Source organism: Bacillus rossius, chromosome 16, assembly GCF_032445375.1.
Source record: "Bacillus rossius redtenbacheri isolate Brsri chromosome 16, Brsri_v3, whole genome shotgun sequence".
Taxonomy (NCBI): Eukaryota; Metazoa; Arthropoda; class Insecta; order Phasmatodea; family Bacillidae; genus Bacillus; species Bacillus rossius.
Genome location: NC_086343.1, coordinates 2,234,733 through 2,250,077, shown reverse-complemented (window position 1 = coordinate 2,250,077; position 15,345 = coordinate 2,234,733). Strand labels below are relative to the sequence as shown.

The following is a 15,345-nucleotide window of genomic DNA, read 5'->3' as shown; positions in this document are numbered from 1 at the left end:
TACAACCTGGTGGGAGTGTCCTGGGGAGGGATGTATGCAGTAGAGCTGGCGAGGCAGCTCCAAGCAGCAGGAGACAAGACTCAAGTGTTCCTGCTATAAGGAGCGCTGACTGCCACTGTTCCAGGACATGAGGCGTGTGCAGGCAGAGGGTCCCTACAACCTGGTGGGAGTGTCCTGGGGAGGGATGTATGCAGTAGAGCTGGCGAGGCAGCTCCAAGCAGCAGGAGACAAGACTCAAGTGTTCCTGCTATAAGGAGCGCTGACTGCCACTGTTCCAGGACATGAGGCGTGTGCAGGCAGAGGGTCCCTACAACCTGGTGGGAGTGTCCTGGGGAGGGATGTATGCAGTAGAGCTGGCGAGGCAGCTCCAAGCAGCAGGAGACAAGACTCAAGTGTTCCTGCTATAAGGAGCGCTGACTGCCACTGTTCCAGAACATGAGGCGTGTGCAGGCAGAGGGTCCCTACAACCTGGTGGGAGTGTCCTGGGGAGGGATGTATGCAGTAGAGCTGGCGAGGCAGCTCCAAGCAGCAGGAGACAAGACTCAAGTGTTCCTGCTGGAAGGAGCGCCTCAGACCAACCAGGATGTGGCCAGGCTTCTGGGGGAGGGTGCCCAGTTGCAAGTGTACCTGCTTATCCGGCTGCTCGGTCTAACTGCGAGCTCGGTATGTCATGTGCTACCAGAGTAAACTTTTTTTCAAGTTTGTTAAGGGGCTTATGTGGTGCAAATACCGTAAAACGTTTTCAATTCGTTTCCTACTGAGATGATGTTCTACTTTATAAACTGGAATTAAATGTCTTCTGTTTCAAAACACAATTTTAACTAACTCTTTCACAGTTTTGTTTGCAAAAAAAAAAAAATTTTATTGGATTAATAAATCGCAAATTGTTCGTTGTATTTCTGGATCAGTTGCTGAAGCAGTGTGAAAATGAGTTAAAGTCCAAAAAAAATTGGATTTAAAATTAAAGATTTTATAGACTAATAGGCAGCCATGTAATTTCTATTTCTATATTTATCTGTGAATATTTTAAGTTACAGTTTATCATTTATCAAAGTTGTACCTTGCAGCAGATTATTTGATCTCAAAATTTAATTTGCCAGAAATTAAGCTTAGTAGGTTCTTGTTTTTTTGCAGTAAAACCACACGTTCAGATACAACATACAATGCTATTGTCTCAGGTGCACAAAGACCTCATGCTGCTCCCCGACTGGAGATCACGCCTGCACAGAGCTCTCTCCGAGCTGCCGCAGACAAGGACGACCAACCAGCAGCATCTGTGCCTCGCTGTGGAGGCCGTGTACAGGAGAGTGGAGACTCTGCTGAGTTACAAGCCAACTGGAGCGTCGCTGTCCGGACAAGTGGTTCTCATTCGCCCCAACACACAGCCCGACGACACTTGCGGGCTTGAAAAGGTTTGTTTGTTTTGGTCACAAGTAAAATGTTTTTCTTCTACCTTTTTCTACTAAGAATACATACAAAAAATTTTACCATCCATTCATTAAATAGTGTTGCATGTACTTACTATTAAAACTTCATAAAATATCAATTGTGAGACAATGATATATGATCAGGCTACTGATAAATACATCATACTTCAAGGTGTTGATATTCTTTATCACTTTGTCACACAATTATAACATTTTTCCGCTTGTTAATGTGTACCATGTAGCCTCAATTTCTGCAAAATGTTCGATTTACTACTGACAAAGTATAAATGTGAGGCGGACCGTCTGCCTGGATGTGAGGAGACTGACGGTACCCACCATCTTCTCCAGTGCGTGCGACAGGAGACATCACTGTGCGGTACATGTTTGGCCTGGAATGTCCCCCCACATTCCATCTGGCCAAAACCAGTCAACCCCCCTTCCCTTTCTCCGTCTGGCGTCATGATATACGGACGCTTCTTTGTAAGCCGGAGTGGTCGCACCTCTTGTGCAACTCCTAGCGGTTCCCAGAAGACAGAGCGGGGCCCTGTTTGCACAGCACAGTCGAAGAGCCGGCTTCCAAGACAGAAGGAACATAAAGGATCAACTGACCAGTGGCGGGTACAGCAAAGAGGTAGTGGATCTGCAATACTGGTGAGTTTGGGGTTGTTGAGAGTTGGAGTTAGGGTGGTATTCCAAGACGGGTTAAGGTAGCAAATAAGCACTGCCTTGTTGGGATACAACTGTATCCTAACTCGCAGGCCATATTCCAGAACGTGTCCAAATCAAAAGTCAGTAAGGAACAAATCAGCAACCATTTTAACAAACTGTGCCCTGAAAAAGGCTAGAAACTGGTTTCAACGCATTCTAGCAGACGTTCCGCAACCAGTGATATAATTATTATGGCAAAACTACTAGAGAAAGCAGCATTATTGCACGAATACAGAATAGACTTTTTAATTTTTCAAGTACTTTTAAAGTTGCGATGATTTCTTCTTACGTCATGACTATTGAAGTTTTCAAAATGTAATCCCAGATAGTTTTGCTGTCAAAAAGGTTTCATTTGGCACACTAACATGCTTGGTACATTCCCGATGATTAAAAAAAAGACTATATACAAGTCATCTGAATGAAATCAATGCACATGAATGAAATTTGGGCACCAAATCGGCAACGGATAGAAGACCAAAATATGTTCCCTAAAAATAAGGGACTGGCCATGTGCTATGGTGAACTAGGAATACGGTTAGGGTACAAGTGTAGTATACATAACATCTAAACCCTTATTTTTGTCTCTTGGAATAATGGCCTTTAGAGTGTATGGTAGTGCTGCTACTAGCGAGTTCTGTAGCTGACGGAAACAACGAGTAGTCTGAATTGGGGCCGCTTCAGGACAAAGAGGAAGACCCGTTGTGGAGTTGTGATGCAACGCATGTGAACAGTGGTGGACTTGTGGCCAGTGGTGTGTGGGCACGCACCGATACGAGGCGTGTGTACTTAGCAGGGTAATTAGATTTAATAATTTGGCAAAGGGAAATTGAACTGTTATAAATTAAGATATAAGTTGTATGTTTTAAGTGTAATAAATAAATAGACATTTAATTATTAATTAATAGGTCGCTTCCCGTCTCATGTATAAAATGAATAATGTTTTGCAACATGTGTTTGTTCGCAGCTGTTCAAAGAGTCTCTGAGCGTGGTCCTGGTGGAAGCTGACCACAAGTCCTTGCTAGCGAGCTCGCAGGTTGCGGATGTCATCTCCAAACACTCTATAATTAACCCTTACTGGATACGTCACAGTGGTAAATGCAATACTATGATTTGCATGCTAAAGAAATTCAAGTAAAGATAAATGTGATCGGCCGGGAGGCTGGTTCGGACCCCAGCCATCGCCTTGGAGAGATGACTCGGCATGCAGTCTCCATTGGCTTACACAGCGTGTATGTGAAGGGACACAACAGCAATGCTCCTGAACACACGAAGGAAATATTCCTCAAGAGAAATATCCCAGACTTGACCATGAGTCAACCCTGGAACCCTGTCCTTACTCCACAAGAGCTCTAACAACATCTGCTTTTAAAAATATATATATATATATTAAGGAGTTGATAATAATATACTAAACATGGGTCTATCTGAAAATACTTACTTGCAGGTATTAAGGATAAACAAAAACAGCTTAATTGAAACTGCTGTAACCATATAATAAAAAAATAAGTGTTTGCAAATGCTGCAGGTCAGACCCTGCTAACTGTTTCTTCACAGAGCTTGCTATGCATTGACAAGGTTCTTACCGACGTTTCTCCGGCTTTCTGGAGAACATGTGAAATAAAGGGTTCGAGACCCCTAGCCTCTTCCACCCCAAAGGAAAACAAGGAGATATTTGTCTACCCTGTGGGTTTGCTTCTTGACAGGGCTTTACTGGCTTCAAAGTGCTGTAATGTTCAAATGCAATTTTCAATTTAGTTTAGCTGCCTTTGAGAAGATTGTTACATAATAGCCTTCAAACAAGTGTCAATACGATGGACCAGAAGCTACATATGTGCAATCTTCTCTCTATTTGGCTCTTATAACTTACTTCGAGTGTTGTATTTAAAGTTTTTGTAACATTTTTTTATAGACCAGTCCAATGTCACTGAAGAGCAGTTCTGAAGACAACTGTTAGAAAAGTCAACTATTTTAATTTCAAAGAAGCAGAAAACTTGAAGAGATATATTGAATGACATGTCCAATTGTTAAAATAACCAAACACAACAATAAAATTGTATTTAAAAAATTGTTTATCGTTCTGTTATGCTTACAAAGTCAGTCACTGATAATGATATTGTAAGAAAAGATAACCTGACTAAATAAATATATATTTTTGTACATTAACTAATAGTCCTTAAAAATTGTATTGCCACTACTTTGGTCTAAAACATCAAGAATTTACATGAAAAATTTGTCTGCAGAAAACATATGTTGGTACTTTTTCAATGAGTTATTAAATTTAAAACCATGTTTCTTAACATTCCCCCTCCTCCCAACCTCATTTAGCTGACATGACTACTTAACTTTCATTTTTCATGTCTAGTTACCCATGCTCACTTAAAATCCTTTTTTTTTTTTTTTTTTTTTTTTTAAATAAAATATATGCAATGAAAAATAATTATACGCTCTTAAGAAATATTCAACCGGTTATCCCTTCACTTGGCTTAGCACGGTGGTTGATCTGGGTCCGATTCCCGGCTGTGTCTAAACCGGAATCCTTCAAAAGTAGGAGACAGGTGGTTGTTGCCATCACCAGTGCTATTAGCATCACCTTTCATCGTCTGTAAGAGCCGTGATTACGAGACGAGGATAGGAAAGGCAGATTCGTGCATGAATGACGAGAATATAAAAACTATAACAGAATCTGAACGAGTTGACAGAATTAGATGAGGTATCTATTGATGTTTTGGGTGCTGTACAGCACTGCAAGAACATGAAATATGTAAACAGTTTGTATAACTTTTGATTGAGTACTTTTTCACAGTTTCCTCTTCTAGTCGTTACATATAATTAATTTACTTGTATTGGCTTATTGTGATTTCGTTAAATAATTTTCAGCTCTGTTCCATTTATAATCATTGTTTATATTTTAAAAAACTATCATCATATAAACCATGTTATTCATTCAAAAATCTGCCTTGATTAATATGCAACTGATAGTTTATTTATGTGGGTATTTTATTTATGTGGGCACTTTATTTATGTGGGTACTTTATTTATGTGGGTATTTTATTTATGTAGTTATTTTATTTATTTATGTAGCTTTGGTACCTATTGTTTGGTTCCAATTTTGTTCCACCGCAAAGCATTCTGATGAACTCAGCTTTGTAGCAATATCACTTGACAATAACTGATCTCTTCAGTATCATCAACATATAATGGATGCAATGAAATAAAATATATCAGTCAATTTTATTATATTTTTGTTTTAGTTATATAACACACACACAAACACATACACTCACTCTCTCTCATATGGAAATATGAAACTTTAAAACACCGAAAGAATTTTTGAAATTAGTCCAGTAGTTTAGGAGTTTGCTTCTAACAATTGCCTAGGATTAGATAAGTCACTTCTTCAGAGGACAACGCACACTCACAACCCTGAGTCCAGGGGGTTTATTCTAAGTTTCTCGGAAAAGAGTTCCCGATCGTGATGCCACGATTATCGGAAGCTTTCTTCAATATGGTATTCTAAGTTACTTTCATCAACTCGGAACCTTTCGATTCTCGGAAGCCAACGATCGTTATGTTTCGAGTATACAATCGCTGTCGAAAAACTTTGCCGATTGGGAATTAGCAGCCAGTTGAAATCATGGCAGATGCATGATTTATGTGTACACAAATAGTTAAACATTGTCGAAAATAATACATTTTTGGGCGTGATCTATTTTCACGATATTTTACGTAGGTGTCAATTGTGTTTAATATTATGTAAAAGGGAATGTTTTCCCAATAGGATTGAATATGTATGATTTTGTAGCGTTATTCAAGTAGTTGACCTAACAGTCACGAGAGGGCAGCAGGGCTTGCGGGAGTGCGAGGCAGTAGCGCGCACTGCGGCGAGTAGGACTACTACAACACTTAATCTGAATTAAGTTTCGCGTCCATTACCGTTTCCTGAGTGGTAACATTAATTACTGAAGATACGTGTACATTTATTATGTATAAAATAGTGATCCATAATACATGTACAAATATCTTCAGTAATTACTGTTACCACTCAGGAAACGGTAATGGACGCGAAACTTCATTCCGATAAAGTGTTGTAGTAGTCCTACCTGCCGCTGCGCGCTACTGCCTCGCACTTCGGCAAGCCCTGCCATCTCGTTACTGTTAGGCCAACTGACTTTTATCCATATACATATCACAGTGCCGTTTTATAGAATGATTTGATATAACGTATATAAGTAAAATAAATGTGTTCTTTTTTTTTTTTTTAGTTTTGCCTTCTTTCGGATGAGTCCTTACCATGGTTACCGCTTTAAGTTACAATCAAAGAAATTGAAAAATTACATCATGTAAGCAGTGTTCCAGATACATAATAACAATAACTAAGTGGGAATGTAAAGACGTTCTTTCTATAATAACAATATGATAACGAAGATTTTATGTGAGTAAATTGAAAAGTAACCCAACTTTCAAAATACATATTCATAAATAATTCGCCTGTTTCAGATATCAAAAGTTTCAACAATATCTCAGCGTGTGTATTTTGTTGCAGTTGTGAAATTCGATGAAAATTTTCTCCGCAAGAATTCGGGGTGCTCCTCCATAAAATAAAGCAACATTTTAATTTGCCTCTCACTCACACGAGATCGCCGAGCAACCATTATTTCAATAATACAATGACTGACCACGTGCAAACAACTCTAAACATTTCACACCAAATATCCCATAAAAATAATTTAAGAAATAAACATGTTTTCGCTTGCTCGAGCACTTTTAAAATAACTTAAGATTTTTATAAATACTTTTATCAACATTGAAACATCTGGAAAGTATATTGTCTTATAAACTCTGTGTTTTTATTTATAAATTTGTTAGAAATATGAAGTGTTTTTTTGTTGTTATGTTGCAGTTTTCAAATCTCATCTTCGCTGCCAGAAAAATTGTAGAGGGGGAAATCGTAACCCGAACTTTGCCGAGATAGTTAGGCCTCGTAACGATACCGCGCTTAGAATAGCAATTTTAGTACCTTTCGATTACGATCGTTCGGAACCTTGTGTTGCCGATCGGCCAAAGAGCTATATGTCGGAATCAATATCGAAATGTTCCAATAGAAAACGCTGGAAACTTAGAATAAACCCCCAGAACTCTAAGAGAATTCTAATTTAGTTTACTGAGCACTCACGCTCATCTCGCATGAGATTGCTCATGGAGCAATTGACTACCAATACTCATACAAGGAGGGAGGGCCAATCATGGGACCAATACTGTTTCTGATTCATACAACCAACATACCAGAAAATAATTCTTCCTACTTGAAAATTCTCTATACACCACACACACACACTCAAATACATTACAAACACAAACTAACTTATACACTCGTTTTATATTATTAGTATAGATTATCATCAATTGTCAACAAATATTTCTGAAACACATTTATACCTATAATATTATATATGACATCATAAAGTCATCTGTCGTCAACTGGTACACAGGACTCAAAGGTTGGTAAGTTGGTATCCATCTCCCCTACCTCCTACACACATTCAACTAAGGCTTCAAGCATATATTATATCATAGAGAGCTTATTCGTATTTAGATCCAATTGTATTACAATTGTACTACATAATACCAGCGCACTACACACATGTATGCTGGCAGTTCATGTAACTTAAGTAAGCGTTTAATTTAATTAAATTTAATTTTAAGGTTCCCCTCATACCACGTACCCCACAGCACACACACACACTACCGTAGCCGAAAAAAAAGTGTAGAAGATGAGGCTAGTGCCTCGCGATGAAGGACTGGATAATTTCTCTAACCGACCTCGGTCAACCTGAAGCTCTATCCACTGAGTGTAGCCCGACGCACCAACTCGCAACAAACATATTCATTAAATAACTCTTAGCTTCTGAAGCGTAGAAGATGTGGTTCGGGTCGAGCAGTGACAGACGGGATAACTTTACAAAGTGCTAACAGCCCTTACTGGCGACAGGCAACCTAACGCTTTATCCCCTCTGTAGTAAGACCCAATGCCGCAGCTCGCGATTTATTTATGTAAAAAACAAAAAAAATTTAATGTTTATTTATGTAAATTAATTTATAGAAGTTCGCTAAAACCTTTCCCCTTCTACTTTAGTATAGGTTGGCTTGCAACCTGGCGGGAAACGACACAGTCGCCCCCGAAAAAACCAGCGCCCCCACAAACCCAATGCAGAAATAAAGTCCAAGCACCCAGCCCCCGCATGGTAGACGTAAACTACTCTGTCCAACTCTTTCTTCTGAACCATCCCAATATTTCCCGTAGCCAACTTGCTTGTAATTATTGCATAAAATTTGGCATTCCACATGTAAGTGCCCAGGGTTTTCCTTGTGTCTCTGTAGGTTTTACCTGGGCCCAACTTATCTAGTTTTTAGTCTAGAGTTAGTCATGGCACCAATTGCTGCGATGGCTGGCCACTCCCCTTCTAGCACACGATGCATTCGACCCTCTCCCTGCATGGCTTACACTCAGCATATAGGCTTCAACCTGAGACACACTTAGTCTCTCCCTAACCCAGACCCCTCCCACACACACTGAGTTTTAAATTTAGGTTAGGAAAAAAAAACTAGTCTGTTTGGGAAACCACGATCTCTAACAGCTGATTTAAGGCAAATCACTGGATAATTCCCGTAGAATCACTCTAGTGTCCGGCTTTTGAGTGATATTTTGTATCTTCTGCGACCATTAAAGATTGTAGGTTTGATTTAGATAGATAAATGTACTAATTTACCAAGCGTGTCTAAAGTTTTTGGAAAATATGTTATTTAACTCCAAGAATCAAGAGTTGTTTAGCCTAATTAAAATGTATTAAATTAATATGGTTATTTCTTGTGATGCATATGGATGTAATAAAAAAAATTTGGGGAAAAAAATTAGTGTTTCATTTCACAGGTAAGGTTGTGAATAAATAAATTTAGTTTAAGGGTTTTGAAAAAAGTTAGGTGCAGTGAACTCTTTAGCCTATTTTACACTTAGTGAATTTAGCAAATCAGTATGTATCATATACTGTAATAATTAATGTTAATAGTAGTAATAACACAAAAAAAATATTCTTGTTTATTTAACTGATATTGCTTTATTGCCCCGCAAAGCGACCCTAATCTTGATCAACCATTCAAACAGTAATTAAATTATAATGCTGATTTCCATTTTCTTTTTGAAGGACAAGCCCCTCTTTGATTTTTAAATGTAGTAGTTTGTAAGTTTTGTCAAACTTCTTGTTTACATACACATTATCTAAAAAAATGTTCTAGTTTTTTGACTGATGAGAAAGGATGATATATTTGGGCTTTGGCCCTGAAAAGAGTGGATTTTATCCCCAAAACACATTCCAATTTGTGCTCAAAGCATTTTTCGGTAATTATCGGATGTCGCAGCTTTTTAGAATGGAAAGAAAAAATATCGTAAAACATGGTTTTCACACACTACACATGTCCCTAAATTTACCCTTCTTAATTGCTACTAGTTTGTGAAAAATCATAGTTTATAGCTTACATTACTATACAAGCATCGGACGTCGCGGCTTCGGGGAACGAAAAGTACATAAAAACAGAAAATGTGTTTTTCAAGTAATTCTTGGCTCCATACATTGAACCCATAATTTTGGAACTGATGACATATTTTTACGCTACTGCTATACTTCTCCCCATTTTCAAAACCGATCATCTGTGAAAACATTATAGTGTCACGTTTTATTTATCATGTATATAGGGCTTACTTAATGTTTAAACTTTGACTAATACAATTTTCTTTGATATGTTTTAGAGGTTTTACTCTCTAAAAAAATTTTATAGGGATTTGTTCAATATCACCCACAAAAATTAGTATAGAATACTTTGTTTAAGGGTAGGTATGGAATAAAAAAAAATTCACAGTAAAATTCAATAATGATTTTATTATAATTTGCTTATATAACAGAAGCTAGAGGCTGAGCTCGATTACTTCTTACTTATACACCTAAGTTATAATCTTAATTTTTATATAAACAATAATTTCTTGAAATGCTGATGAGAACACTTCACCAGAATCCGAAGCCTTAAGCATATACATATTTTTACTTGTGACACTTAATCGCCATGTAAAGGCGGGTGGGTTCTTTGTCTGTGGGTGAGTATATGAACCTCATGCCTGGGTCATCCTCCCCAAACCTCCATACATAGCTCCAGCTCTGTGGGCGGGTGCCGTCGCCGTGAAGCTGCGCGACTCTGCTCACCAGCTCCGGGGAAGGGCTCTTGAGCCATACGCCCACCCCACTACCACGAACACACCCAGGAACGAGTTGGTCAGGTTGAGAGCATAGTTTCCCAGCTCTGCTGGTTGATTGATTCCACACAGCGCTTCCCCATCAGCACCAGGAACATCCCCAAGTTCTTGAAAGGGCTGATACGCCCAGCGGGTAGATAAAGATCATTTGTGAGGAAGACAACTGGTTTACTACTTTAGTCTTGTGACAGACAGATCATTAGACACACTACACACACCTGACATTGGAAAGAAATTGGCCAAGGTCAACCACCTCAACACAGAAGATTTTTGTGAATAAGACGCCTTTGGAATTCAATCTATTTTATGGGGGGTGAGGGTCCATGTTATCATAAATAATAGCCTAAGCAATAACAAAAGGATTTATGTAATTTACTAAAACATTGTTTTTCGGCTAATAATTTGTGAAGATTAGTTACAAATTCTTTTTGGACCATAGATCTTTGTTTAATTTTATTTCCAATTTCGGAAATGAGAGGGGCAGCGGTCCCTCTTGAACCAACTCCTTGGAAACACCTACGGCCACTTTCTACTATAAGGAACTATAACAGCATTTGCCTAGAGTAATTTCTGGAAACCATTGAAAACTAAAATCAGGAGTGGCTAAACTGAGGTCGAGCCCGAGACCTCTGTAACGTGTTTAGAGTAGGGTGACCAAATCATAAACATGAAAAAACGGGACACATCCAAGGAGGGTTTGGGGGTGATACCCTCCAACTAAAGGGGGGTCCAAGGGGCCTCCATCGAGACGTAATCATTGAAACATGCTGTTTTTTTTGCTAATTTGAGACCTATAATTCTTTTTCAATATACCTATGAATATGTAATTTAATTTAAATTGTGAGGCATATAATAAATATAAACCATAATTTTGCAGTGAATACTTATTTATTATAAGTATGTCTGACATACTTAAAAACATAATTAAACAAGGTAACTAAAATGGGTGAGTTCAACTGTCGCGAAGAGGGGAATCCGGTCCGAGGAGAGGCGCGACAAAAGTGTATCATCAACCCAACGTAAATACGGGACATTTAGGCGTCCCGGGAGACTTTTTCGGGACCCCGTGTACGATCGTTAAAAAACGGGACAATCCTGTTTTTACAGGACATTTGGTCACCCTAGTCTAGGGATTTTCACTACACCACCTTCTTCAAACCACTTGTTTTATTTCATAATCTGCCTACCTACAATTGGAATAGTGTAAAATGTAAAAGAGACTGCAAAGCCGAATATCTAATAACGATAACCATTAAATAACCTTTTATTCAATCTTAACAGTAACTGTCATAACTGGTATCGGAAAGTAACCATTTAACTCATTCCCATAGAACTGGGACTCTGCTTTTATACTGTCCAGGGCAGTACGACGTCAATTGTTATACTGTATTATTTTCAAAAACAAATTCATTTGTTACAAATAAAACTTTTAGGATTTATTTAAAATATAACTGGGAAATTCATATAGTCATGTAATTCGTTAATTCCCTAACTTTCTGTGAAATATTTTATCAATACAGAAATGTAGAATAGAAGTTCCAATTTTAATGAAGTGCATGTGACTATCGCACGCTCTTTACTCGAGCCCTAAAATGCTCTGCAGTTAACAGAATCTTGATTGTAAAACTGTAACTGTACCAAAGATTATCCATGTAAATTACGAGGCTTATGACATAACTATATAATTCCGTTTGCTGATAGTAAAAAATATTTATACTGTCTTTCTAACAATACTTTAGTATTGTTTTAGGAATATTAAGTTGTACAGCCTTTATCATAATTTTGGTTTGGGGAAGGGGCAGTAATGGCGGCGTATGTTGATTAATTATATACTTGTTTCTTTTAGTCAAGGAATGAAAGTGAAGTATGAATGTTGTGGTGGATTTGTTGAAGAGAGCAGGGAGTTTAAGTTGGACAACTGTGTTGCTTGATAAGTTTTCTTAAATAGTATTGCTAAATATTTTTGTTCGGAATATGGCGCAATGTAAATTGACTGCTCATGAATTTATACAAAATACGTTTTCACCCATGGTTGCTGTCATGTGCAGCCCAATGGTGAATCAGATTTGCCAAAAAAATAACTTGTCATTTATCGAAATGGTTCAACCTTTTTGCAAAATACATACTGAAGGTTTGTATAGGTTATAAATTAATATCATACTGGCATTTATCAGTTTATGGAGAAATGATTATTTAAAATCATTTCATTTTTTTTTTTTTCAGCTTACATTCGTGACCCGTCTGGCACGCCGGTACAGGTTAAAAATCTACGCATTTCTATGCAAGATGTAAATGCAAGGCCGCCAGAACCACTGCTCGCGAGAAAGTTCCTCAATGAATCTGTGAGTCACTCTTACAGTGAGAAAACTACATCCTTTCAGATTGGTAAGAAAAAACAGTAAGAAGCCCTTGTATGTCAAGTGAGAATGGTGATAGTCTTACAGCGCTGCTTTTCTGTGAAGTAATAATAAAATTCCAAAAAAACCTTTTTCTGACACCAGTCATGTTAGTATATTTACTCTGAAAACAGCGTTTCTATGTTCCTACTGGTTTCTGAGAAACCACCATTAATAGATTTTTGGTAACTTGCATTTTGTTTTTAACCACCTAACTTCAATATGTAGTCAACGCACCAAATATATAAATTTGGAGACTGCCCTCTTGAATCATGTGTAAATTACCTAAATAAAGCTGTCTAACTTAAAAATTGGCAAGTTCCTGCGATTAGTAAGTTAATGATCATTTACTTTACTTTTGCCTATGTATAATTGATGTAAAGTGATAAAAAAAAATTTGTAAAAACATTTTTATTTAAATGTTAAAAATTAAAAAAATATATAGGTATATATCCTGACATTGGTTTATCAGGTATTTGTAGACTCCCTGGTTGGATATTCCTGACCAACACTGATTTCCCATGCGCCAGTCCCACTTTCCCCTCAATTCTCCTCCACGTGTTTCGGAGCTCGCTACTCTTAGCTCCTTAACCTCTTGTTTCTAGGAGTCACAGGGCACAGCTGTGTAGTCCAGGATATGCTTCGTTATTGTCATGTATGCCTCCTTTCAAACACCCTGCCCGCCGTCCGAGATCTGGCCGTAGTGACACTCCCAGATACTTACCCTGTCTCTTGTCCCTACCTCACATTAACTGTCCGTTTTCCCTTTGAAAATATTACAGTGTTAGTTGTCACATTTATCGCTATTTTGTTTACCGCTGTCCGTTGCTCCAGCCTGTCCAAGTACTGCAGGTGTCGTCCTTCTGTTGTTTTCTTTTCTAATGCACAAAATTAATTTATTAATTTCATCTATAACAGAAAAAAAATTCGACATTAAATTTTTGCAACAGTTTCAGCCTTCATTCAAGAATTCTAACATTAATTTTCAAAATTCTTTAAATGTATTTATTTTTACATCACTCTTGCAATTTTGTGTGGGGAAAAAAAAACAGAGTATGGAGAATCATAAGAGCTGAAATTAAATTTGGGTTCTTAAAAATTTTCGTGTTTTTGGAAAAACTCATTAGTTTGCTCAGGCAGGATCACCTCTTACCCATAGTTGGTTATTTCATTTTCTTGTCGTTGCTGTTAATTAAGGGATTTTGCTGTGAGTCTATTACAGTATATATCTGACATTCGATGTGTCACAATTTTCCTCACCAAAAATTTACTTAACTTTATTTTCGAGCTGGAGAAGGTCACACTAGTGATCATAGGTACGGAGATTTACCGCTATTATATCACATTTAGTAAGGATCTGTTGAGGAATAAAGATGAAACACAAAATGCAACAAATAAACTTGCAGGAAAAGCTCTCGAAAAACAGTAATGACAATAAAATAAAATAACGGTAAATGAGACGGATGCTTGGGGCTACCGGATGTACAATTTTACAGCGTTCTTTGAACAACTTGTGTGCTGGCTCAGCGGCGTCTGTGCGCTGGGCTCGAACCCACGCCCCTGGCCATGGGCGACCGCTGCCGAGAAGACCCGCAGACGCACTTGAACATGGCTAGGCTAGGGATCCACACTCATTAAATAGAGGATTACATAATACTGTAGTAATTAGATTCTATTCATTATTTCAGAAGTTTTTTTTTTGTATAATTTTTCTGAGTATTTTCTAAAAGAGAACTATCATCAACAGTACAGAGACACAGTAGGAATCTATCCCATTTACCCAATACCAATCCCATTAATAAATACAGTATATCTATTAGGTAACTTCATCAGTAACAGTAAAATGAGCTCACCACAGAAGACTATATAATAATTTGAAATGTACATACAAAGCGTACAAAATAAAAGTTGACTCTTTTAGTTTATTTTATCTGTGTAATCCCTTGCCGCATGAGGAAACTTGTTGGACCGCTGATCCCGTTGTCTGCTGCCTGTTGGCCCATGTCAGTCATTTTAGTCTTGGATTCTGATTGCATCAATGAGCAGATAATGAACAGCCAGGAATTTACTACAAAAAATGCTCTGTTGTTGCCACCTCAAGATTGGACAGTTTTTAAGCCCTCTCTGGCTCTTTATCGAGGATGCGAGCATGCATTAAATGGTTATACTGTTTATAGTAATGAACCAAATTTTTCAGATTTTTTTTATTATTTAGTATAGGCTGTATTGTTGGTTGTAATTTTTTTCGTGTGTGATTTCAGTAGTTAATGTGTGTGTGTTGCTGGATTTCAGGTGCTAATGAAAACATTGATATTCCTTCATCTGTTCCTTGGTTCGATGCCTGGAGAGAGACGTTCTTGCAAGTGCAGTTTCCGTCGGACCACGAGTTCACAAAGCATTTCATTGCTTGTATCCTTTGGCTTGAATATTGCGTGCTTGCTTATTGATGAGTGGCTGTCGGTGGATTGGTGCTTTGAGCCAGCCTCGAGGTACGTCAGCCGAGGAGCCAAGGTGG

General features: G+C 38.0%; 2 protein-coding genes across 2 annotated transcripts in view; both read left to right on the top strand.

Moving 5' to 3' along the window:
- LOC134540396 (fatty acid synthase-like) overlaps window positions 1-4,205 on the top strand; it is a 140,720-nt gene extending 136,515 nt beyond the window's left edge. The window contains exons 33-36 of the mRNA XM_063383102.1: window positions 433-663; window positions 1,179-1,412; window positions 3,100-3,226; window positions 4,045-4,205. Coding sequence (XP_063239172.1) covers window positions 433-663; window positions 1,179-1,412; window positions 3,100-3,226; window positions 4,045-4,076 — 624 coding nt within the window. The 3' untranslated portion in view covers window positions 4,077-4,205. The remainder of the gene's footprint in view (window positions 1-432; window positions 664-1,178; window positions 1,413-3,099; window positions 3,227-4,044) is intronic.
- Window positions 4,206-12,083: 7,878 nt separating this feature from the next.
- LOC134540458 (trafficking protein particle complex subunit 8) overlaps window positions 12,084-15,345 on the top strand; it is a 36,860-nt gene continuing 33,598 nt past the window's right edge. Inside the window, exons 1-3 of the mRNA XM_063383227.1 lie at window positions 12,084-12,565; window positions 12,658-12,819; window positions 15,123-15,239. Coding sequence (XP_063239297.1) covers window positions 12,409-12,565; window positions 12,658-12,819; window positions 15,123-15,239 — 436 coding nt within the window. The 5' untranslated portion in view covers window positions 12,084-12,408. The remainder of the gene's footprint in view (window positions 12,566-12,657; window positions 12,820-15,122; window positions 15,240-15,345) is intronic.